The 25,936-nt window shown below is 45.6% G+C and overlaps 1 protein-coding gene and 1 long non-coding RNA gene across 3 annotated transcripts in view; one reads left to right on the forward strand and one right to left on the reverse strand.

Moving 5' to 3' along the window:
* LOC117892080 overlaps positions 1-25,936 on the forward strand; it is a 41,133-nt gene that overhangs the window by 8,732 nt on the left and 6,465 nt on the right. The window contains exon 2 of one of the 2 annotated variants that reach the window (XR_004648678.1): positions 7,385-7,429. This is a non-coding gene — a long non-coding RNA (uncharacterized LOC117892080). Of the gene's footprint in view, positions 1-6,186; positions 7,430-25,936 lie in introns of those variants that run through there. The other variant, XR_004648679.1, reaches the window with a different exon arrangement.
* On the reverse strand, positions 17,170-21,578 carry LOC117892077 (nose resistant to fluoxetine protein 6). Its single transcript, XM_034798066.1, has 9 exons — positions 19,606-21,578; positions 19,174-19,546; positions 19,040-19,113; positions 18,778-18,983; positions 18,608-18,720; positions 18,326-18,542; positions 18,088-18,269; positions 17,559-18,030; positions 17,170-17,498 (listed from the first exon to the last, which is right to left on the reverse strand). Exons 1-9 carry the CDS (start codon positions 19,889-19,891, stop codon positions 17,235-17,237), a joined length of 2,187 nt encoding a protein of 728 aa, XP_034653957.1. The 5' UTR covers positions 19,892-21,578; the 3' UTR covers positions 17,170-17,234.

A 25,936-nucleotide genomic window follows, 5' to 3' on the forward strand; every position in this document is an offset into this window, starting at 1 on the left:
CTGAACGAAAATTTTAATTGCACCAAATATGCAGCACAGAGAGAGCGAGAGAGAGAGAGAGAGAGAGCTACATAGAGTGGGGGGAGAGAGCGATACAGCGAAAACCTTTGAAGATGTGTGGCCTCTTGTGGCATATCACTAAAAGCCAACGCAGGTTAATGGCGTAAATGTTAACAATGGACAAGGAAGTGTAAATCTTGGCCAGGCCAGGCCAGGCCGGGGCAGGCCAGGCACTGCCGCGAGCCAACTGTGCGGCCCATGGCCATGGCAAACGACTTGCCTTTGCGGCATTGAGGCGACGACCACCGGGAATAGGAGTAGATGATGTGGCCACTTCTGTTATGGGTATTGGTAATGCCACTAAGCCTCATTTGGTGGCATTTTCAGGGAATTCGGGTAGAGATAGAATGTACAATTTTTTACATGATTCAATTATGAGTGCAGGAAGACTTTGCCATGCACCGACACTTGGCAGCAGAGCAGGTCAATGACTTGCTCAGTCAGGCAGATATACAGTTACACACATAAATGTATACCTGAAAAAAAAAACCATAGTTATTTGGCGCCCAATTTGCTAATAACCTGGCGGCTTCAGCTGTTGCCTAGCCTGAAAGTCGCCGCCATTTGGGAATTTTTTTTCGCATGCCCGAGTTATTTATTAATAAAGATTTCAATATCAATTTTTATTTCAATTTTTATTGACTCTGCGACAAGGACCGGCAACACGGAAATAGTTTAATTGCATTGCCGAGAGACAAAGAGACAGCGAGAGGGGGAAAGCGGGGGGTAGAAAGGGACAGCGGAGGGAACTTTGCAACAATCTCAAAGTTGAATGGCGTCGCATTTGTCGCCATGTCAATATGTGACAGCGGCACTTCCGTTTCCGGTGTCATGGCGCAGCGCAGGCCGACTGCTTTGTCCATTGTGTCTAGCTGAGGTTGTCCACCGTCATCGTCGCCGTCACTCGATGGCACGACCGGAGCAGGGCATGGGAGGCAGGGACAGGCACAGGATACGGAACGATAGGCTCCCGACAGCGGGTAATCAAATTGCTTAATCATATTTGGCTTAATAGCGAGTCGAGGCACATCAGCAGTAAATTAAAAGCAAAATATTTGTCGGCCACACACCACAATATGCAAAACAAGCAAATGGAAAATAGCAAACAAAAATCAAAAGAAAACTCCGATCTTTCCCGGTTATTTTTTCCCCATTTATTGTATGCAATTTTATTACAATTTAATGGATTTGGCCGCAGATAATAAATTTCATTATTCAACATGAGACATGCAACAAAATCCCTTGACAAAAAATAAGCAAATAAAACATGCAATTAAATTAGATTTTAATTTGCTGGAGTGAGGGCAGTGCAATTGTGACCTGAATAAAGCATGGAGAGTATTTTTTAAGACTTACCAAATGACATTTCAATAGAATTTTCCACAGTGGAAAAGCTGACAAAAGCAATTATTAGATGAAAACTAACTTAAAGCCAGAGCTTTGGGTTTCTTTTTTATGATTTGATAATACCCGAAACTGTCTTCACATTCGCTTTATCTTTGGCTTTCGTTTACATAAAAATAAGGTCAAACGGGTTAAGAGGTAAATGAACTCCCCCGTTGGGGCAGTGTTTCTCTCTTGGCCAAACAATGCCTCAAAAACTCTTCAGCTGAAGAGGTGCCACCCCACAGAGAGGGCGACTAAAACAAAAGAACAGCTGGAGACATAGAAACAGAAACTGTGGTGCAACTTTGAGCGCAAAGAAAGCGCTTCCGGTTCGAAGGATTCTGCCAGACACAGACCGAAGCAGAGACGCAACTGGAGCAAAAGGATTTGCCAGACGACACGCTTGGAGGACATGTGTCGATGCCAGCCAAAGCCACTGGAATGATACTAAGCTCCACCCCCTGAACCCCATGCCCCAAGCCAATTGCCAAAGTGTCATGCAACGAAGAAAATACAACAAAAAAATATAAAAAGGAATGCAAAAACAAGGATATACATACTCGTACATACATATACATATGTACATATGTATGTACATAGATATATAAAAGTTGGTTACCCACTGTCGACTCCTTGTGGCGTCTATGCCAGCCAGTCTCCCCGGCCCCAGCTGGCATGTTGAATGTTGATTTTCAAGGACGCAAGACGACGCGCAGACAAAATGTTTGTTAGACAGGAAGTGGGAAGTGGGAAGTCGAGTCGAGTCGAGTCGAGACAGCGGCGGAGGGCGAGACTGCCATCGAACCGGCAGGAAAGATGTCAAAAATGTCTCCATTGGCCAGGTTGGCTTTTGGGTCAAGTTTAGAGCAGCTTTAATCGCCCATCCACCAGAGCGTGGTTACCCCGTTAACGCCTTTTCCCCACCTTCAACGAGATCGTGGGCTCGTGAAGCGGAATCGGAAAACTAATTTGCCGGGCAAACACCAGCAACAACAAACGAAGGTGGGACGACAAAAAATCCAATTAATCTGGAGATGCTCATTAGAAAAAAGAGAAGAGAAGCGTCCAGCGGAGGACATAAATTGCAGAGTCAAGCGGGCAACCAAAGGAGGCGGTTCCAGCCCCAGCCTCGGACTCTGCCGCTGCCTCTAACTCTGCTGCTGCTGCTCCTGCTGCTCCAACCCCTTGCTCCTGCCGCTTATCTTTTTAATCATAATAAGAAATGCGCCAGCGCCATCCCCCAAAAGTGCAGAACAGAGACGGCAAGTCCCTGGCTCGCGACTCGCGGAAAAAATGAGAAACACACACGCACACTCACACACACACAGCCATAGCCACAGCCACACACAGAGGCATGGAGCATTTTCCGCGTCGTCGTTGTGTCGCTGTCGTCATCGTCATCGTTTTCCTCAGCATCCTCGTCGTCGTCGCGACCAATCACAAAATTTCGTGGAAAAGCGCGCAAAAATAAATGGCGCAAAAAAGTCGAAACGAGGAAAATATAAGTAGCAACAACGATGCCTGACAATGACGGCCTCTGACTACGACTCCTGCTCCTGTTCCTGCTCCTGCTCCTGCTCCGACTCTGGCTCCCGCTCTGCTTGAAGTTAGCGACGTCGCAGCAAACTAATGCGTCGCTGCCAGGAGGAGAAAGAGCTGCCACAGCCGCTGTCGGCGTTGCAGTCGTCGTTCAGTTGCAGTCGGCGGCGGCAGCGTAGGAGAAATGACTTTTCCAGCGCCGAGGGTAGTTTTCTTTCACTCAAAGGAAGTCGAGTCCAAAAGAGGTTTGCTCTGCTCGTAGTTCTTTCGAGCCGCAAATTGAGTAAGAAAACTTTGAGTGGTAAACTTGGAGGGCTTTGGGGGAGAATGGAAAGCTACCGGGGTGCAAGAAGACTCTTTCAAGGTTGACTGGGCAGGTGATGAAATGTGGAGTTAAGGAAATTGATAAGACATAGGAGGGACGCGGAAATTATTTAAAGGAATGGTTAAGTATGAAAGGAATTTTTTTTAGTTTTGTCTCAGCGATTTATTTCTTTAAAAACGGAATAAGACAATATCTTAGTCTTCTGCTTGCCCGTAAGGAATCCGAAAATAATTTATGTTAAACGTTCGGCAAACATCAAGCATACGCAGTGTACCCCCAAAGGTTGTGCTCTTCGTTGGCTCTCTTAAGCGCTCTCTTTGCACACACTTTTGCAGCACCTCTCTCTCTCTCTCTCTCTTTCGCTGTCTTTGTCTCTTTCTGTTTCCCTCGTGCTTTCTCTGTCCAACAGCTTAGAAAGGTAATCCACAAAAGCAGACAGTAAGCAAAGCCAGCAGTGAATTTTCTCTACCTTCTCCACAGTTAAATATGCGTTGCTACAATTTTTTTTAATGATTATTTTTGTGTGATTTGGCTGCGGAAAAGCGTCTGGCAAGGGGTGGCATGGGTAGCTGGGCAGAGGCCCGGCCAAGCCTATTCGCAATTTTCTAAGCCAATCGGAGGGCGACGACAACGACGACGACGACGACGTCGGCGCACGACAACAAAACAACAACGAACAACGAACGCAGGCGACACGACCCATCGTGTGGAGCACACACACGAAGCCTGATTACTGCCCCGTGCACCATGGGGCACAGCCGAGTATGAGCAACAATTAATTATCAGGCAGCATTTTCCTTTTTCGCACTACAAATTTTTGTATTTGGTTTTGCTTCCTTTTGCCGCTCAGACGGCAGCCAGATAATAAAAAAGTCGGCTCAGCTAAATGCCACGCCCTGCAGCGCCCATTAAAAGGACACACACACTCACACACTTAGTCGTAAGAAGCAGGGGCAGGCAGACACACTCCACTACACACATAGATCATTTAAAATGCGCGTCGATGACCATTTCAAATGTTAAGCCCACCACCACAGGGAGGGGGGAGGTATGATCCCCAGCCCGAAGCACCCAAAACCCCCAGCGGATGGAGACTGGCAAAAATAGTAAAATGGAACCAAACAGCAGAGAGAAAGAAAGAACGAGGAAAGGCAACGAGAGGGAATGGGGGAATGGGAGAGCGAAAGAAGGGACGACAACCGATTGCCGCTTGATATCAGAGACAGAAAATAAAACCATTGCAAATATAACACAAATATGTGCAAGGAAAAAAACGAAAACCGAATGAAATGAGAGTAAAAATTCTACAATTGCTGCGCCTCTGCCAGCACATACTCGTACATGCCACATGAGGTACGGTCCAGACCCCCAATCGCTTCTTTTGGCTGCGGTGGGGGAGTAGAAGGTCCACCGAAAAAACCGCGTGTCTGCGCCAAAAAACAAAGTCAAATGGAAAGCGTTCAGGGGGCAAACAACAGCACAAACAACGAGGCAAAGTTAGCAAAACAATTGAACAATCGCCCGGCATTCTGGAAGCTGGCGGCGAAAATGTTTTCCCTCCCAAAAATACGTACATATATCCATAGAGAAAATGGGAAAACGGAGACGCGGCTTTGGCTTGGGGAAACGGTTGGTGCTTTGGCTTGGAATTGGGATTGGGTTTGGGATTGGGTACGGTCAGTGAGCAGCCACTGACCACCATGCACAGGTTGTGGTTTCGCCTGGGTCCACGTTCTGGTCCTAAGCCACCAGCAGCAGCAGCAGCACCAGCACCAGCAGCACCATCGACCGGCAAACGATTGTAAATTAAAGCGCGCCCACATGAATTATGAATTATTTGCTCAGTAATTTAAGGGAAAAGATTTACAAAAAAGGGAGTTGGAAGGGGCGACCAGAGGAGAGGGAGGATAGAGCAAAGTCTGCCATCGATTGAAAAGGTACTCAATAAGTTACCGACAGCTAGTCCCTGCCCGAATGGTGCCGGAAGTTGGGCCAAAGAAGCTTCCCAGCCAATGAATATATTTAAGGTGTACCAACTCCTTCGTAAAGAGAAGGAATTCCCGAGAAGGGATTCTTTGAATGCCAACCACACGCGTAAACATATTCTTTTGTGTAACCAATTAATCCCCGACACTTATTGCGCACACGCAGCGTAGGCCTTTATATTGAAATTTTGAAATGAAAATGAAATCTATTGAAAGTTTAACATAAATAAAGCAAAAGTGTGGACCGTAGAAGGCTTGACCGCGTTCAGGGTCAGCAGATAAAGTGCAAAAACTGTGGGAATTGGGGGAACTGTGTGCCCGGAATGCACTCGCTGCATTTTGGTGCATTTTTTCACACCTGCACTGCACACCTTTCCCCCATTTTCCTCGTCTCTCTTCGCCAGTGCATCCGTTGTTTTGGCATCTATACGCTCTATATCCTTTCTCCTTTCTCCTTTCTCCTCTTTGCTATGTATGGGGATTCTGTATGTGCAAAATATACGTTTGGAATTTGGGACACAATCAAGTGCAATGGCACGAGCTGCAATAAATCAGACATTGATCCACACATACCAACGGGAGTGCACATATATATAGAAATACATATATATATATGTATAAAGAACACTCGACTCGGCGGACTTTTTTGTTGATGCGACCTTGAACCCCATTGCGAAGAGCGCTCAAACAAAGATGAACAAAAACAAACGCAAAAAAAAAGAAGGGAGTTCCCAATGAAGAGAACAAAAATAAATCAAATAAAGTCAAACTGCATCGGGTATATACACACATACATATATATATATATATATATAAATATATATATGTATTTGTGTGTGTGTGTGTGTGTGTGCATGTGTATAAAATGTGTTAAATAAATATCTATACATGTGCATAAAAAAGGCCATGAATGGTGGCGACTCTGAAAACAGGCCTCTGACCATATGGTTCACAAAGCCGGCCCCATAGTGCGTGTGCCACATGTTGCAGGCGTTGCCAGTGCACAAACACACACACACACACACACCCGAAATGCAAACTGCATGCAAAGCCAAACCAAGTGCAGTGCCCATTGCCCAGCAGTGTGGAGTGGGCTCCCTGTATCTGCACTGACAGCATATTTGATGTGGTTGCATGCAGCTGCAAGTTGCAGCAGCACCAGTGGCACACTGTCACTGCACCTGCTTGTGTGATAAGCCGCCCAGCTGACAATGCCGCTTCAACGCAAAGGGAATCATTGATTAAGAAACCAAAGATGAATTAATATTTAACAGGCATAAAGAATAAACAGAATGGGGCCTTAGCTTAATCGAAAAGCAATTGCATTGGCTTGCCAAGAGTTTTGCAGCTGTCCGAATATATTTATGATTAACCCATAAGCCAGGTATTTTCTCACATTTGCATTATTTCCATGCCAACAACTGTTATACACGTGTACGTGAACGCACACAAGATTAGGGCTTGCTGATCGCTGATGGCCCGCCTGTCTGTCTGTCACTTTGATTTCAATATATTTGTCGGAACATTTGCATGAACCCATTAGCAATGGGAAAACCCCAGTAAGAGGCCATTCCCATCTGAACCATCAGCCGTACAGCATTAGATTTCCTTCGAATTCCCAGTACATGTACGAGAGAGGGGCATTAGGCATAAAGTTCAGCCACCTCCATACGATACTTATCATTGTACAATCGTTTCCATGACTTAGAACATGGAAAAAGTGCAATACACAAATCAAAACCGAGATGGGCGCTGTCTATATGGACTCTGCGGGATCATTTACAGCTGATCAATTTCGTGCTGCTGAAGTTACATGTTACTGGACGAACACATGTTCCTCTTAGAATCCCACACCACTCCATCTCATATTTAATGACTTTTATACCTACTAAAGGCTAGATTATAGGATAAGATTATAGAGATTATCATCTACAAACATTTGTCAAGCTCTTTCTCGCTCTCTTTGTAATTGATACTCGTTCGGAAATATATCATTATAACTGTGCCCACCGAGAAAACAATAGTTACATTATAGCTAACATAATGGCAAGACTACATCGATATTAATTGGTATCTCTCCTGTTTTCAGATGCAGGTCAGATGCGTCCAACCCGAAATGTCACACATAAATCAGGTAACTAAATGCTAATTTTCAACCATTAAATCTTCAAAATATACTTAGCAAAGGCTCTGTACCAATACTTATGTCAACTACTTTGGCTTTGATCTTTCAAGGCGAATGCAGGCAGAGGGGATAGATAGTGAAACTAATGCCTCATCCCTGAAATGAAATGAATTCCATGCGAAACCACAATGCACAACTGTCATTTGCCTGGTGGTTCGTTCTGGTCTCTGGTGGAAACCACAGACATACACACACATGCACACCCATACACACACATGCACATGAAGGCAGGGCGACGGTTTTTCATTAAAAGAAAACTCTGCTTAGAATTTTTTCCAGCGCTGGCGTTGACTGCGCAAAGCGAGTACATAAATAAGCAACAACAACGACAACAACAACAAATGGGCAGCAGCCAGCACATAGAACGAGTTAACTGCAACGTGGGGAGGGCAGAAGGAGAATGGGAAGGAGTGGCAGTGGAGGATGGTTTAGATGGGCAAATGGGTGGATGGGGCAAGTAGCAACAGCAAATGGGGAGCATCTTTCGTTTTAATTGCAAACTAAGCGTGCGGTTGGCAGGCGCCCAAGCGCCATGGAATGGGCCTGCAAAAAATACGACAAAGAAAAGAAGAGAAAGCTGCAGCAGGTCCCCACGCACATAGGAGACGCCAAAAAGTAGGCTTCAACGAGCGATAAACAACGACAGGCAGGCCGGGCAGGCCAGGCCAGGCCAGGCTGTGCCGCTGCAGCAGCGGAAGTAGCAGAGACTGCGACAGCGACTGTGGCAGAGCGACTGTGTGCAGCAGCAGCGAACTGGCAGAGCGCCGTTAGTTTGCAACCCCCAAACCGAAACCCAAATACCAATCCCAAAAGCCAAGCCTCGGCCCGGCTATAGTTTTTTCCCTTGCACACTGCGCCCTTGCATCCCTCCCCTCTGCAGCTCAGCCTCTCCGCCCATCCGCTGCACTGCCCCTCCAGCTCCGGCTTCTGCCTCACGCAGCCAAACGCAGGGCGGAGCCTAGTCTGGGATACATAAAGGAGGCAAGTAGTTTTTTTCTTTCCTCTGTGTTTTCCTCTTCCATCCTGCTGCGCCGCATGTGTGTGTGTGTGTGTGTGTGTGCATCGGTGTGGGTGCAGCCAGAGCTGCATATGTATTTGTGTAGTTTTCACGCATTTCATCATTTACGGCCCACACTGGGCGGCTGAGCGGGTGTGGGAGGGGGTGCTCGGTGGCAGGGGTGGCTGCGCGTAGAAATTGTTTTTAGAAATACGCGAAAATGTTTGCTGCACAGCAAAAAAGAGGAAAACTTTTTTTTGTTCGCTTTTTTTTTGCGACTGCCTGGAAATGAAAATTGTTCAGCGTCTACATATGTAGAAGGCTCTGCAGATAACGACAAATGGCGTGGGATGATGTGGGTGGTGCAGGCAGAAGTTCTGTGATGGCTGCGTGCTGTTGACTGTTGGTGGGTGTGTGGCAGCAGGGGCACTAACATTTTTTTAGGCACCAACCGAAGCAAACGGGGTGGGAGGCAGAGACACACACACACACGCGCGCTTACGGGAGAGGCAGCAGCAGATACACAGATGCAAAAAAATTAGAAAAAGAGGAACTGGTTGGCGGTGGATGGGATGGTAGGAGAGCAGACAGCAATTGCTTTTTTGGAGCAGAATGGGAAAGTAAACTACAGATAGGCATAGAAAAGCACAGTGGCAGGCGAGCCAAGCAGAACTCTGCCCTATCTCTGCTCCTTCTCATGTAATCGTAGCAATCCTTTCGGCAGGCGCCTCTGCTCTGCCTTGCTGTAACTACAGCCCACACCATTCGAAGCCGTTCTCCTGCCAAGGATCCAGTAAATGCCTCTTTCAGGCGTGCATCCACCCAGCCAGCCTCCTTGCACGCAATCCCCAAGCAAACACTTTTCCTGTAATTGAATGCTAAAACTGTGTGCAAGACGGAGCACGACTTTTGCCAGTGTTTGCTCAATGCTTTCAGGTAGATCTTGAGGTTGCTGCGTGTGCGGCAACAGCAGAAGCTAATGAAGTTCCTCGGGTCGGGCATTGCATAAATGTCGAAATTAAGACACCCCGAGAGAGGGGGAGAGTGTGCAAAAATTAATGCAAATAACCGGCAGGTATTTTAATCAAGCGGCACTCCCTTTACTCGTGCTGGTACCAACCCCCAAAAGGGGCACATGCAAAACCTCCTAATACGTTCTCTTTTTTCGCAATTATTTGATATGTAAAATAAAAAGTGAGCGACGGGGTGTTGGCATTGATGATGGCAACGGTCCACGGTGCACGATTCAGGGTCTGGGTCTGGGTCTCCACTCGACACTCTACTGAGGCTGGGTGGCGGCATGAGATTGGAGTAGTCTCTGGCCGTACAAGTGCGCATAATAACCATCAATCAAGCAGGGCATAGACAGGTGGACAGGCGACCAGAGGCACCAGACTCAAACAAACAACGACGAGGGCCAGTCGCCGACTTGCAGACACACACGGGGCCAATCCCCGTCCCTTCCCCTCCATCCCTTCATGTAGGCAAAAAATAAAACGCGAAATTTTCGCATTTCACGAAAAATTTTCGCATTAATTTACCAAAAGGCGTTGGGCCAAAACAAAAAACCAAAAGCACAAAAAACCAAAAAACCAAAAAAAAACGAGGAGAAGTGCTTGACTTGCCAACAAAAAAGTTGCGCCGCATAAAATGGCAAACAAAAGCAACAAGCCAACACATTTTTAGAACAATTTTTTACGCTGTCAAGTGGCAAGGGGTTGAAGAAGGGTGTGGGGCAGTTGTACCCACTTTTTTGGGGGCAGCTTTGGCTTAAGCCAAAAACAGAAGGAGAGGCTGTGCCGCCGCACACATAGAACTCCAAGTCACAACAGGCTCGGCTCGGGATTTGTATGTGTTTTGCGTTTAACGGGAGATTTGAGTTAAAGGTTTGGCCAGAGATTAAAGACAGCAAAGGCGGGGAGGCGAGGAAAGGCAGGGGAACGTATGCAGATATGACATGAAGAAGATCAATTATTAAACAATTTGTAGAAAATATCAAAAATTTGCCAAGAAAATTAAAAACAAAAACTTTATCACTGAAAATCATGAAAATATCAACATATCCTTCACATGTATGTACTTTGAGTGAAGGATTCACTTAAATCATGTGAAAAATGATTTGCTTTTTCATAGCCGGCTTGGAGGAGAGCAATTAAATTGCCTTTTTGTAAAATAATTGCGGGAATGCATTTTGCATGAGAGCCTTGGAGAAGTTTTTGCCAAGAGTTGCAGAGAAAAAAGAAACTACTCGCCACAAAGTATGCAACAGAAAATTGATCAAACACACACTCTCACACGCACACACACACACACGCTCTCAAAGATGATGAAAAGTTGTAGCCAAAGTAAAGTGAAATTATAAAGTTTTTCTCGAAGCAGAAGCAGAACCAGAACCAGAATCATAACCAGAGAGATTCGGAACCCGATACGAACATCTATAGATTGTAAAATAGACAAACTACAAATTATTATTGCTATTAAATGCACAGCAGAAGCTCTTTTAAGAAAAACTTTACAGCACCCTTGCGCCAGTCCATCATGAGAAGTACAAGGCGAGCATCTTAGGGCCCTGGCCAGTGTCGGGTGGTGTAACAAAACCAATCAAGCGGCTGTCCATCTACACAGCCACAGCCCCATCTTGATGGAGAGATGCACTGCTCTGACCAGGCCAAAACTTTTCGCACTGGGAAACTTAATTAGTGTTCAATCAACAATAAACTATAAACACTCTTTTGCTCGGGCAACTTGGACTTTTTGCCTGAAAGGTTGTGGTTGCCATGGCTTTGCTGTTGCTCCTCCTGCTGCAACCCAACCCACAGCCACGCATAAGACGGCCCACTCAAAGACAACCAACATCGAAAAGAACAAAAACGAGCAGAAGATGCAGCTGAGATTGAGGAGGAAGGGGCAGCAGCTTTCAAATTATTAGTTATTAGTTTTGAGTGCTGAGACTTTTGCCAGATTCTTGCCCGCCCTTCGCATGGGCTCTGTGCTTTTGAATCAAATTATATGGAGATGTAGCTGAAAATTTAATTAATGACTTCGTATGCAACGAGAGTGTACTGTAAGAGTATGTGTTAAATGCATTTACACACAAAAAGAGGGTACAACCTGATGGCAAATGAAATTTGAGCATTTTTTGTCTGTAACAAAGGGGCAGATAATTCCAATTTGATTGAAATATATTTTGAATTTATGTTAGAGGAAACTTTCTTCCAGTTTAGAAAGAAAACTGCAATTTCCACACTGTAATTAACTTATGTACAGCCCGGACTTAAGTGGTGTTTATCCATATATTTTGAACTCTTATACCGCTCTGATTTGTTTCTACTTTCGTTACTTTTTCCATTGGTCTCACACACCTCCAACCCACCGACTATCATTCACAACCTTTTTCCCATTTGTAAACCAAACACATGCTTGATTGGAATTCAAAGCTCAGAGCATGTACACATACATACACAAACACACACACACACACACAAAGAATTCGTAGGGATTCCATACGGGGAAGAAGCTTTGCAAGAACTGGCAAAGAAAATTTTCAATAAAATATACAAAATTATGTAAAAGTTATTAAGTGCATACAAAGTAGAGGAGCAACATGCAACATGCAGAGCACAATCTCAACCACACACACACTTGCACTTGTGTTGGCATGAAAAACTTTCTAATCACGTGGACAAGGCGGCAGTCAAAGTTCTATTACTTGGCCTGACCAAGAGATGTTGCCAAGAAACAAGGGGAGACCCTGCAGCCACTCCCCCTGTGCGTACGTACGTACATCAACTTGCAACTTGCACAAGAGTATATTTTACAAGTTTTCTATTTAGAATATAAACACATGCCTGATTGGAATTTGCGTGCAGCCAGCATCTATATATTTTAATTGCTATTATTATAAGGTGCCTGCCTGGGAAGAAGTCAATTTAAGTGAGGAAACTGCCTAAGGAATAGCAAGAGAATGGCAGCTAAAAGAGTGCCAAAGCATTTTCAACAGATCGAATACGTAATCTTGGTTGCATGTGCATAAAAATTGAGAGGAATAGTCCCAGGATCGACTGCCATTTCGGATGTGTCCGAGTGCTAACCAAATCTCATGAGAATTTTCATATTTTTCCAAACTTTTTCATGCATTTCCCGTTTATTTTTCATTCGAATTTTTTTGTAATTTGCACAAAGTCAGAGCTCAGCTTGCGCCGCGATGCTCCACGCCCCACTGCGCTCAGCGCCACGTCCAGTGCTCATAACTCACAACACCTGGCGGCAAGGTGAAGCGCCAAAAAGTGCCGCAAATGAAAAATGCAAGCAGAATTAAATTATAGCCAGTAACAGCGAAACAGTGAACAAATGGACACACATACACTAAAAAAACACTGAGAGTAGGAGCAGACGAAACGCTAAAATAGGAATAGAAGAAGCAAACGAAAAATAAAAAGAGTGTAAACTAAAAGTTCAAACAGGCGGCGCAAACGAGGAGTAGTTGGACGACTGCGTTCCGCACCACTGCACGGTCCTGCCTTCGCTTCAACGAAATTAAATCTGAGCGGAAGTAAAGCAAACACTAGCACAAACAAACTCACACACACACCACACCACTCACACATGCGAGGAGAGTGTCGTAATGATGCTGCAGCAGCTGCGCTTAGATTGCATTAAGTGGGCGGCGGCAGTGGCGGCAGGCCATGCCTCTGGCTCTCTTTTGGCAACAGAAAGCGAGCAAGCAAAAATTGCAATTTCCGCGCAAAAATCACAAAAAGGCGGCAAAACGGCACATAGATGCAGCTAAAAGTACGAGTTTTAGATGAAATAAAAGAGGGTAATGGCAGATAGAGGTAAGGGAACGTATAGTAGAATTCGGTGCGAAAGGTTTCCTGGGTACAGCTGCAAATCAAAACTCCTCGTGTCATATGCAAACAAATTTTGCCAGTAACTAAACATTGACGTAGCAAAGGAGAATCCACTAAAACACAGATTTCTTTCAACTTGATTTAAATGTTAGTACATTAAATGTCCCTGTGCCCGAGACTTCAAGTGATCTGCAACATAAACTGTTACACAGCACAAAGCAAGAGTCACAGTCGGGTGGGGGAGGGGCAACCTAAGTCAATTATTTCCATATGCATTTTCGCTTCAGCTTTTGCCATATTTCTCCGTTCGTTTCCCACTAATTAAAACATCATATGTAATTTCAGCTTTTCCTTTTGTGCCATCCCTTTTGCTCCCTTCGGTTGCATTAAAATTAATTTTCATATATATATTTTTATACATTTTTTGTGCGCTTTGAAAGTCAAAAGCTTAGCGGAGAGCAGGGAAAACTTTTTTCTAGTTGCAATTCGAGCTCGGTGCCAGCCACACAATATTTGCTTCCCTGCTCCTTCGTTTTTTTTTCGCCTTTTTTGTTTGTAATAAAAATATTATTTTTACAGCGCTCGTTACCTTAACAATGTCCCTAGACCGCTGTCGAGTCCTTGCCAAAGTTGAGGAATATGTGAGCAGCAAAAAATGTGCAAGAGTAACAGCTCAAATAACCCCGCGAAAAGCAAGAGCCAGCACCAGCTTCAGCACCAGCTCCAGCACCAGCTCCAGCACCAGCCGAAAAGTTAAAAGTTAATGAGACAACATAACTTTTGTGGTCGTCCAAATGAGTACCGAAAGTGTCCCGGAGAGGGGTGGCAGCGCCCAAGGGCCACTGGCTGGACGTGCAATCAATGTTCCTTCTCGGGCACAAAATTAAACAATTAAAAAAATACGAAAAATATGTACAAAGGCCAACTTAATACCCTTTAATTTCGATTAAGTGAAATGCAAATGTTTCACCTAGCAGCCATTTTCTCTGTGGTGTGTAAGTTCCGCCCATAAACATCTTTTCAAACATTCTTGCATACCCCTGCTAACCCACTTTAATCAGGGTACATGGAAAAATTAGTGGAAAAACATTTGCCAGCCCGAAGGGAACTGCACAGAGACACTTTCAACTGGTGTCTTACGTCGTGTTAACATTACAAAATTTATGCTGCAGTGTCGGACACTCCTACATCCTGGCCACTAGCCTTATCCGCTGGCCAGCATCAGCCATTAATCAGGAAGCGACGCGACTCTTGCAGATCCCCAAACCATCTCGCTGCGCGCGCTCTCATAGCTGTCCGTCAAGTGGGGCTCCGGCTGTGGCTCTGACTGTGCGCTGGTCTGGCGACGCTTATCACTTGCTCCATTGAACGCTGGCCGCGGCGTCTGGCATAAATATCACTTAAATCAGTTGACTTAGCTGGAGAGCCAGGACGCCAGGACGGCAGGACGTGGCTGGCGGATGGACAGCTGGCCAGGACATATCAACTTGTAATTGTGACAATTGCTGTCAACAGAGCGCAGGGACTCGACTAGCAACGCCGATGGTGGCGGTGGCTATGGTGGAAGCAGGAAACCAGACAACGACTGCTTAGCCAGACCCTTTTTTGCTCATCTCTTTCCTCTATCGCTGTATCCACCTCTTACTCTGCTTTTGACTCTCACTTTGTGTCTTTCCCTTTCCCTCTTTCTTTTGCGTTGACAATTTTTTGACAAAATAAGATAAATGACTTTGTTATTTGGTTGCGGGGGGAGTGAAAATGCTGGGCAGGTCGGGAAGCAAAGTGAACGTGTGTGACTGCTTACAGAACTTGCAAACATTTACGAGGAAATTTAAAAATGTTCTGAACAAAAGTAGCTTGCTCGGCCCTTTCGGGGCCCGGGGTGTCCACAATAAATTCGCGATTTTGCTTCAGTTTGTTGACTCCATCCTTGGTGCTCGGCTATTTGGCTGGCTTCTTTGCCCCCAGCACCAGTGGGGCCGTACCAGTAGCTGTGCTCTGCTCGATGGTTCTCTTCATTTCTCTTTTTTTTTTCGTGCTATTTGGACCATTGACTAAGCCAAACAAAGTCTGATGCCCGAATTTATTATGCTCACTCCAATTGCCGGCTGGACTCGTGCTTCCCTTTTCTCTTTATTTTTTGTACTCCTTTTCGGTTTTTGTTGTTTCTTTTTTTTGGTTCTCGCTTCTCTAGCCTTTTTTAATTCAATTTATTTTTGGATTTATACGTATTTATGCACATGGGATTCATTTCCGCTTACGGTTTTCTAACTTTTCGCGCAAAATCCAAGCGAGTGCCGTGGAAAAAACTCGCCTTTTTTTGCCAGCCAGCGAGCGAGCGCGTTTTAATGAAAATTGATGCAGCAAAAGTGCGCAAAGGTTATTGGCGTGCCTAAATTAATGTCGAGGATGTGCCCGAACCCCGAACCCCGAACCAGCGCGCCCCCGAACCCATACGGATGCAATGGAAACGCGAGAGATCCTGGCGACCGTCCCGGGGTGACCGTGAAGCCGAGTCCGGAATCTGCATTGTGTTCAATAAAATTTTGACATTTCTTAATTGAATTCCGTTGCACAAAGTTGGTGCCGTCTACGATGGCACGGCAGAATGAGCAGCGAACTCAAACAAAAGCCAACAAACCAAAAATCAAATTACAACAAAATTCAACCCAGCAATGAAATTTTCACCGCAACACACCACACACACACACGCACACACGCACACACCGACTGCTGCACGTGTCCCTGATCAGCACATGGGCCAAAATTGTATAACTTCATTAAATAATTGCGCGACCCGAAATGCAGCGACGACAGCCGCAAGAAGCTGCCGGCAACGGTGTCCTGGAAAACTTTTCCGAAGGCATCACTAACTGGCAAAAGACGGACGGAACCTGGACCTGGACCCTGCACCTGCCACTGCACCTGGATCTGGTTCTGGTTCAGATTCGGGATGGCCTGGTAAGAAGGCAACTTACAACTCTTGCAACTTCAGCCCGACAACTGCTCGACGGCAGCTCAGCCAAAACGGGGTTGTGGGTTGGTGTTCGGTCCCTCCCGTGCCACACTTTGTTCGCTGCTGCTGCTCTGGTCTGTGCCGGCATGTGTTGCAGGTGCTGCTCAAATATTGAATTTGCGATTTTCCATTGAACATTTTTGGGTCCGTGTTGTGGCGCGGCCTTCAGGGTGTAAATTGGGCAAGGTTTGCCATACTTGTAGTCAATTAGGCAAAATATCGAACGAAATTTGAGTAGTTGCTGCGGGCAGTGTTCTTCCTCTGACGTGGGTTGAAGTAACCCGAAAGAAACTTGATGTTTAATATTATTAAACTAATATTGCTTGCTCTTAAACAATGCTGTCTACATACATCAGTTGAGCATTCAAATCTGATTATCGCACTTCATTAAGGGCGAGTATTGAAACAAACACATTTACATATTTACATGTGCCGCCTTGTGGTTTTATCAGCAGTGCAATAATTTACAAATTATCAACAGTTGCAGCCAGCAGCAGTCCTGGCGCCTTGCAGTTAATGTTCAGTAATTTTCAATAAATGCAGCGACTATCAGCTGTCTGCAATCGCCTCAGGGGAACACACAGGTGGGACACAAATGGGCAATGCCAGGTGCTACAAGGCGCGGGAATACTTAATTTTAATGTTAAGTGGCTTATTTTATACTTATTTCCATAATTTCAATACTACAAAAATATCAATTTGAAGTCCGAAACACAACAATTACAGCTACTCCTTAGACTGTGCTCAATTCGGTTCAAAGATTCAAATTCATGCAGAATTTTAGTATATTTACAAGTTTTGGTGTGCAAATAATATACTCGTACCCGTACCAGGCAGCAGTCTTAAGCTGTGGATTGGTGTTAAAGTCTTAGATTCAAATAATAATTGCTGCTAAACGCTTTCTTTAGAAGTCTCCGTAGGGAACAGATCCAAGTCAGTCTGCTTTGTTTCCACTTGAGGTTCGATGGCTTCGTCTGCGGCGACGACAGCTTCGACTGCGTCCGTGGCGACGACTGGCCTTGTGCTCGGCTTCAAGTTGGGCTTGCGAGTGGGCAGCAGGAGAGACTCCAGGCCAGCCAAGGGCGCCTCAATGACAATGTAGAACGTATAGGACATCAGCAGGGTGAAGCCAAAGGTTGCCCAAAAGGCCAGCATCTGAGGAGATCGTTGAATGAGTTGTGATCGAAGCGGGGACGGGGCTCGTGGCTCACTTACCATATCGAAGTTTGTGAAATGCGAGTTCGAGCGTATGCGTCTGTGGTTAACCTCCATGATGAACACGTGCCAGATGTAGGCGGAGTAGGAGAGCTTCGACAGTGGCTGCCAGAGCGGCGAGGATAGGAAGCTGTTGGCCAGGCCTCCGTGGCCCTGCATGCAGGCAAAGACCACCCAGCAGAGGGCCAGGGGCCAGCCGATGCGGGTCAGGGTGTAGTAGAAGGCCTGCGCCAAGACCGTTGGCGACGGTCCCAGCCACTTGGCGTACGGGTACATGGCAAAGATTGAAGTAAAGAGCATGGCCAGACTGAGCAGCCAGCCGGCCCAGACGATGAGGCGACTCAACTGGAACTGTTTGCCGCGGGTCAGGTGCAGAAAGTAGCCAAAGAGCAGCCCCACCAGCCACGGCGCCGCATGGTTATGTGTCGCCTGGTAGAGTTTCCGCTGCACATCCTGATCCGGGCCACCGTTTCTGGAAAGGACAAGGGCATAAGCCAGCGATGCAATTTTTCTCAGTGGCAAATCTCACTTGAAGAGCACTTTGTAGTTGTTGATCAACATGGTGGCGAAGAGGCACGAAGAGAGCAGCAGCATGAGCAGCAGAATGCCGCCAGCTGCCTTCTTGCCCCATCTATAAAGAGCAATCAGCAGAATTGGCGATATGATATACAGTTGCATATCCACGGCCAGGTACCAAGTGTGAGTAATGCACTGAAATGATTAGAGGATCAGTTGATGTCCAGCGACTGGTGATTGGTGGCACCCACCGTCTCCTTGGTGGCGTAGTTTTGCACATAGAGCAGCGTCCAGAACCAGGTGCGCTCACACACGCAATAGTCCGCAAAGCCGACCTGCTCATACAGTGGTCCATCGGCCAAGTGGGGCAAGAGTTTCCAGTACACGAGAATAGCCACCGCCAGCAGCGGTGTCAGGCGTAAATACCGATGCAGATACATCATTGGCACATTTATCTTGCCCTTTGTTCTGACAAATTAATAAAAGAATTGAGTCCAAGGAGCCACGTAGACAGATTGGATGGTGGAACTCACTTGTCCAGAAAGCGCAAGGAAATCACAACCAGCAGCAGGCCGCTGAGGAAGAAGAAAGTGTCCACCGAGAACGGGGCGTACAGGATGAAGCTGCTGAATGCTTGCTGCACCCACTGTAAGAAGAGGTGTGAGTGCAGTGAACAAATATTTGTAGGGGGAAAAGTACCCACTCGAAGTACATCCATTTGGTTGATATTTGGCGATATCAGTGCGATGATGAACTCATGGCCAAAGATCACCCAAATAAGCGACATGCAGCGTATGCCATGCAGGCAATGAATGACATTGGGACTCGATTTGATGTCCACCATTGCAAATAGACTTCGGGAATTGGCACGGGCAGAGAATACACTGACTATACGGGGTGGTAGTTTTGCTGCAGCAAAAATAATTCATTGAGAATTTAGTCAAAGTCGAACCCTTCTTACTCACAGTTATCCCCGCAGCGGAGGTAGTCGTAGACGGTACAAATAATCATCACAGAAGCAAACACTGATAGCAGTACACTGGCAAAGACAAGTGATTAGACACTGCCACTTGTGGAACGGAAACATGTCAGTACTTACACAGTCACAATGGTAAGGCTGTCGAAGGATTTGCTCTGTCCTGTCTTACAGCTCGACTCGTCGATGGAGAACTTCGTGTTGGCATTGCTGACGCCGAGAAGGCGCTGCAGCAGCTGCCCCACAAAGGTCTCCATACGCGCGGCGGAGCAGGAGGAGGGCAGGCACACAGCGGTCTTCATGTTGGTCTCCTTCAAGATCTCCATGTCGAAGCCGAGCCACTTGGCCACAGGCAGCTCCAAGAAGCAGTATTTCCCTTGAATGCTGTGTCCATCCGCTACAGCCTTGTCCAGCCTGATGCACTGATCGTAGTTGCCCAAATCGATGCGATTTCCCATCAGATAGCCAGACGGTATGGTTCCCCACGAATCAATCACTGGAAAGAGTTGTACATTTCCAAAGGTTTGGCCAAATACAGATGGGAATTCCACTTACTGCTGAGGGCCCACAAGCGTCCCGAGGTCAGCGCCTGCATAAGTTGGGCAATGTCTGCCAGGCACACCAGATCCTGCTGGCTGGGTAGCCGCCCCTCCAGGAGCTCCAGATCTGCCTCTGAAATGTTCCCGAAATGGCGAAAGAACTCCGTACCCAATGGACGCAGATCCATGAGTCGCTCATAGTTCGCCATGCTAAATCCATTCTCCTGCTGATAGACAAGTTCCGCATTGGACCTGGCTAACGCCAGCCAACAGAGCGACACTACGGCCAGAACACTTATCATCTTGCCCTAGTACCTACTTAGTGGCGATTTTTGTTTTACAACTGATGCCTGACCAACTGTGGAAACCTATATATACCCGCATAGCCCAATATTAAATGCGGTTTTTGGTGAATTGACGTTATCTGTGTGGTGCTTGCAGATTACTCGTTACTATGAAAAGATTAACCGGGTGGAATACCAACTAGGTGTATCCCAATCGCCATCTATAACCAGTGTCATTTATGCTGATAGAAAAGAAGAACATAGCCGAAGATGATGAAGCTTAAATACTCTAACATATCGATAGTTCCTTTAACATAAATATTTATAGCCACAGGAACAAGGCCTTCAAGCGGCGTTTCTGCCATCTTCATATTCTCTTTTTCTGGTTCTGTTGTGGATGCCCAAGAATGAATATATTTAAACGACTTCTTGTGATCGCAAATCCTTTATTTTGTGTGTTACAAACTTCTCCTCAAACCCACACTGCCCTCGCCGGGGTGTAAGTACCAAATAGTTCGTTAGAACCGCTTGTCAGCCACAATCCCCGCCACACTTCCCAGAAGGCCGCTTCTTTTGAATGTTAATATATTTACTTGCTCGCCTAATCAAGCACTTAAGAAGCAATTACGCGTCCGATAACATTTTTGATGCTCTTTAGTGATTATTATTATGGCGGGGAGACGAATTGTATGTTCATAGTTAATAGTTTTCCATTCATTCGGAATACTTTAATTTGCCCTTTTCGTGGCACTTTAAATTCTTGCAACTTGAAGCAATTAAAATCTGATTATGGGACTTCATTAAGGGCATATTGAACAAATAAATAGCCCGACATGTGTTCACATGTTTACATTTGCCGCCTTGCGGTTTTATCAGCAGTGCAATAATTTACAAATTATCAACAATTGCAGCCAGCAGCCAACTCCCCCCGCTGCTCATTTTCAGTAATTTTCAATAAATGCAACGACTATCCAGTGTCTACCATCGTCCTAGGGTGTGCATGGGATGGGTTGTTTCTGGCATGCCACAGGCCATAATGCGTGGCAATAATTTTAATTTTAATTGGCTTATTTTATATTTCAATTATGCAAGTTCGCGAGGGGAAAAACCAAAAACCAGAAACCAGAAACAAGCGGACAAGGTGTGAAAATCTGGATAATATTTGTAGCGCGATAGGCATGTGTGTGTGTGTGTGTGTGTGTGTGTGTGTCAGTTCTCATTAGTACAACATGGACACTCACGCAGGGACTCGTTTGTTGGTTTATATGCGGTCGCATGGGGCGTATGAATAATATTTGAAAGCATTTCCCGATTCTGCGGTTAGACGCAAATACGCTGAGGCACTTGTGGGTTAAAGTGCACAGACTTTTGAAAAATTAATTCATGAAAACTAGCCAACGTTTTTTGCTCTCTTTTAAAGAGATTCCATTGCTTCCCGCTGGCTTAACGCGAACCCCAAGCGTTTCCAAGCATTCCCAAGCACTGTACCTGCGTACGTCCTTCGTTGTCCTTTGTCAACATGTTGACCAAACAAACTGAGGTAAGCTACCATCGCCCCACCCTAGAGCAGCCTTTGAACTGCCCATAAATGTCAGGACAACAGCGACAATCGCTTAATTCATAATTAAATTAATTGTTGTAATTACTTCATTAGCGTTGTTCGCTTTCACCCACTCGCTGTCGCCCCACAGCTCCTTTGTGCCTTCATTAGTGTGTTCCATTGTTATGTCCTATGTAAATGACGGCCAAAATGCGACACCAGAATTACACAATTAGGCGACATTAACATTTGATGCGTTATGTTTACCGTTTCGTTTAACTGTTTGCTTCTTCCTTCCTTCCGTTTTTCTCTTTCTATTAGCTTCACATCCAGACCCACAGCTGCAGCCCCACCCCTGGTGGGGGGGCAGAGTATCTGCTTATAGCTGGCACGCAGGTCATAAGCCTTTGCAATCGATTGTTGGCTAATAGAAAAGTTCTTTGAGGGGGAATTTAGGCTATTTTTATAGCAACAAAAAAATACTTTCTGGGCTAATGAATGTCGTAAAGTGGTTGAGTAATGGCAGCGATGGTTTCACTTAATTATGTAGAGCTAGAAGGAGTCTATTCGCTGCGACAGTTTCAATTATATGCACCTAAAAGACCAGCTCAGAGCAGTAAGTGTTCGAATAATTGGAACATCATATGGAATATGTCAAAAAAGCCTGGATGGAAAATAAAAAATCCTCCAAAGTGAATCCACTTTTCAGTGGAACATTCACAAGACATTTGCATGTCAGAGTAGTTTTGGTTATCTAATCATATACTCAACTGAAATCAAATCCAATTAAAATCGATTTAGATTCGGTACAGCTTTACCCCCTCAACCCACTTCAGTCCACACTCCACTCCACTCGGCTGCGCTCTGCACTTTCCAGCTGCATTCGTCCAACATTCATCAAACATTCACAAACATGGAGCATTCAATTAAAATTTGTTGACCATATTAACTAAAACATCAATCGAGGCAAACTCGTTCCCCCTCCCCCCCTTCACCATTCCCTCCATGCCATTCCAGTCTCCCTCCCGTTTCCGCAAAAACCTAAAACCAGTTTCTCTGCCACTGCCACTGCACCGGGCAGTCACTCAATCCACGGGGCCGAAACTCAAGCGAAAGAGCAGCCAAAAGAGAGCGAGCGGCGCTTAAGAGAGAGGCGCACGTTGAGAGAGCTTTGTGGAAAAGTAAAAACTGTGCCGCGAGAGAGGCACACGGGCACACACAGCGAGAGGGAGATGGAGAGCGGGCGAGCGAGTAAGAGAGAGAGAGAGAGAGAGAGAGCGATGCTGTGGGTGGATTTTTCTTTTTTGCCCAAGTATTTTCTTTCTGTTGCTTTTGCCGCACGATTCGTAAACAAATTCTGTGATTGGCTGCAGCCAGTCTTTCCCTCTCTCTGGCTGCGTGGTGTCTGTGTGTGTGTGTGTGTGTGTGTGTGTGTTCGCGCTTGGCTATGTGTGTGTAGTTTTTTGCCCCACGTTTTCCTCTTATTAACGCGTTTTTGTGATTGGGTTTGGGTGCTCCAAAAGCAGCGCAGTCAGCGCACTTTTTTTTGCTTTATGCTTTTCCCGCTATGATTGTGTTTGTGTGTGTGTGTCTGTGTTTGTGAGGAAAATTGCCTATGCGCCACCCCAAACTACTATGCGAAATGAGTGTAATGAGCGAGTGGCAGAATGAGCGACCGAAAGAGAGAGACTCGACTCTGGGGCTGGCTGGCACTCTCTCTCCATCTCCTTCACACATTACACATACGCCGCGTTATCTATGTATGAAACACATCTCCCCTCCGCTGCTCCCGCGTGCTATAGTTTTCCTCTTGTTGCTTTTTCTAACTGCATTGCCGTTGGCCGCTGCTGTGGCTGCTGTTGCTGCCTCTGCCGCTGCCGCTGTTGTGGCTCTGTTAATGTTTTTTGCGTGTTTATGTTAATCGGTGGCGCTGGCAGCGTTGCAGCGGCAGAGGCTTTGCTTAGATAACGCCTCCCACAGCCCGCCACCCATCGCTGTACATATGTACCCGAGTGCGTTGTGTTTTTTATGCATTTACTGGGCGCACAGTTCTTGTTGTTGTTGTTTTTGCCGTTTTTGTTTGTTTTGTGGATTGCCTTGCGCTCTTTTTTGTTTTGTTTTGTACAGCCGCAAATGAAAAACTGTGCACGGCGCACGCTAGAGTGAGATAGTTGGAAGAAAACCCCATTTTTAATTGCAATTTTTCATTAATTAAAATTTGCTTAGTTTGCATTTGAAAAGAGATTCGCAAAAGAGCAGGCCGGAAATTTGTATGGATTTATTGTGATTGAAGGTGCAGCAAATTGAATGTGTTTCCGCTTACGAGTTGCCTGTAACTGGAGAGGCTGTAAAAAGCTGTCAAAGGCTGTGGGGCGAGCAGCAGAGAAGGCAAATACCGCCTCTGATGGATGCATCAAATCTGTCGGATTATGGCCTTGGAAACTGCAATTACAGTTCATCCTGATATCGTGCCAAGGAGAAGTATCGAAAGAGTTTTTCACTTCTAAAGGTAACATTTTGATGCAATTATTTCTTCGTTTCTGCCTCATCAAATTCCCATATTAAAAGCGCCTTCATTTGTAATCAAACACGATGATTAAAGTGCACGTTCTATGCTCTGGCCTCCAACTATTGAAAGCCTCTCTGTCTATCCGTTTTTTCAACCGCCATTCTGCCAGAGTTTCAGCTTTCCCCCCCCATCTTTGTCCCGTGGTAGTTGTAGTTTCTATACAAAGTGCGCGCGTTGCCCACTAATTTGTGTGTGCTGCACGCGCTCCATGCCTAGTTCCTGTTACCAGCTAACGGCAATTAATGATATGGCCACAGAGTCACAGCCGCATCAAATGACAAGGCCTGGGAAAATACATTCCCACTCACACACATGCACACACACACGGGTATGTAATGGCAAACGAAAAGAGAGACGCAGAGGCATATAGAGAGATAGAAGCATAGACCCAAACCCAAAAGCCACACAACTGAGAAGCAAACCCAATCACACGCCCAGCCCTGCCACTCGACAGCCAACCAGTGCATGAAAACGCATTTTCCTCAACGAAAAGTCAAAAAGTGCGTAGCGCAGCCCACCCACCAATGCATAAGCGCAGGACACACACCAACACACAGATGCTGTGTGTGGCAGAGGGAATGCGATTGGTGGAAAGCAAAAACGACCAGCAAAAACCTCTAACACATAAACGAGCTGCAGGGCAGAGGCAGGGTACTGGAAGGGGCTTACGACCGCAACAATACAAAAGTCAAATTAGTGGAAAATGCAAATGCATGTAGAAAAAATGCCATGGAGTGCCATCAGCACAACAAAAAAGAGAGGAAACCCCTTCAAATGGAGCAACAAAAAATTGTGTGTGACACTAGAAAATATAGACATGGCCATGCTATGTACAGCAGAAACATAGGCAGCAGCCAGAGGAGGGGAATGGAGGGGCAGGAATGGCAACAAAAGTGTGGCCTGCAAAAAGATAAAGACAAAAATTGCTGCCATATTATAATTACACAGCTCCGAGCGGGGCAGAGACAAAACTGCTGCCATGCGGCGCTGTGTGCTGATATTTTTGAATAAAGTCAATTTTTGATAGACACATTGGCTGATATTCATCAGCATTTACCCGCACCTTCTCCACGATGATTGCTTCAGTGTTCCCCATTAATTTATGTTTTTTCCACCAAAATTTAAAGCCACGCTAGCCCCATTCCGTTTTCAATGTATTTTTAAGAAATTCGGTCTGAGAACGCAGATGTTGCAAGACAATAAAAGGGCAAAAAATTAATTAAAGATCAACAAACATTTCGGAGATGGAAAATACTTGTACTTTCGTTTAAAGATAGTTTTCATTTTCATTTATTTCATGGCAGTCAAATTAAAACAAACAATTCAAGCCCAAATACGAGTGTGAGTTGGTAAATAAAATAATTGATCAAATGGCAACTTTAAATACAAATTGATAGGAATTGTTTAGCCTCAAGCTAGTGGCCTGGCTAAATAGGAAATCAAAACTGCCCCAAATTGTGCCACAAACGTAGGAATTTTCAAGATAAAATTGTGCGTTTATTTCTTTATTCTTTCTGTTTATTTAATCGTAAATTTCTTGGCAAACATGCCAACGGGGAAGACTACAATCGGTGGCTGGATCTGGTTTATCTTTTGTTTATCGCGCGATTGTGTGGACAAAACAAAATTAACAGGAAAAAGTGAATCCGTCGGAACAGATCTACGTAGGTTTGTTGTTGTCGCTGTTTACCTCTTAATTAGAACTCATTATTCTACGTTTAATTGCTGTATTTGCCTTCGACTTTTGCTTATCAGCAAGCCAGCTAGCAGCTAGCAGCCAGCAGCCAGCAGCGCAGCTGGCGGATAACCCCAAACGATCTGCTGCTGGAAAATAAAGCACGGAACATGACTGCGTAGACGCTGATGTAGATGTAAACCCGTACAGTAGCAATGACCCACAGCAAATGCAGTCGACAGTTATCGGGCTAATTGAATAATGCCAAGGCAGCCAGCT

The sequence above is a fragment of the Drosophila subobscura genome, chromosome E, assembly GCF_008121235.1.
Source record: "Drosophila subobscura isolate 14011-0131.10 chromosome E, UCBerk_Dsub_1.0, whole genome shotgun sequence".
Taxonomy (NCBI): Eukaryota; Metazoa; Arthropoda; class Insecta; order Diptera; family Drosophilidae; genus Drosophila; species Drosophila subobscura.

Coding starts and splice junctions, on each gene's coding strand:
- LOC117892077 (XM_034798066.1), bottom strand. CDS start 19,891: ATGATAAGTGTTCTGGCCGTAGTGTCGCTCTGTTGGCTGGCGTTAGCC. Junction 18,984..19,039: donor CCTCCGCTGCGGGGATAACT/GTGAGTAAGAAG, acceptor TTTTTGCTGCAG/CAAAACTACCACCCCGTATA. Junction 18,031..18,087: donor AACTACAAAGTGCTCTTCAA/GTGAGATTTGCC, acceptor TGTCCTTTCCAG/AAACGGTGGCCCGGATCAGG.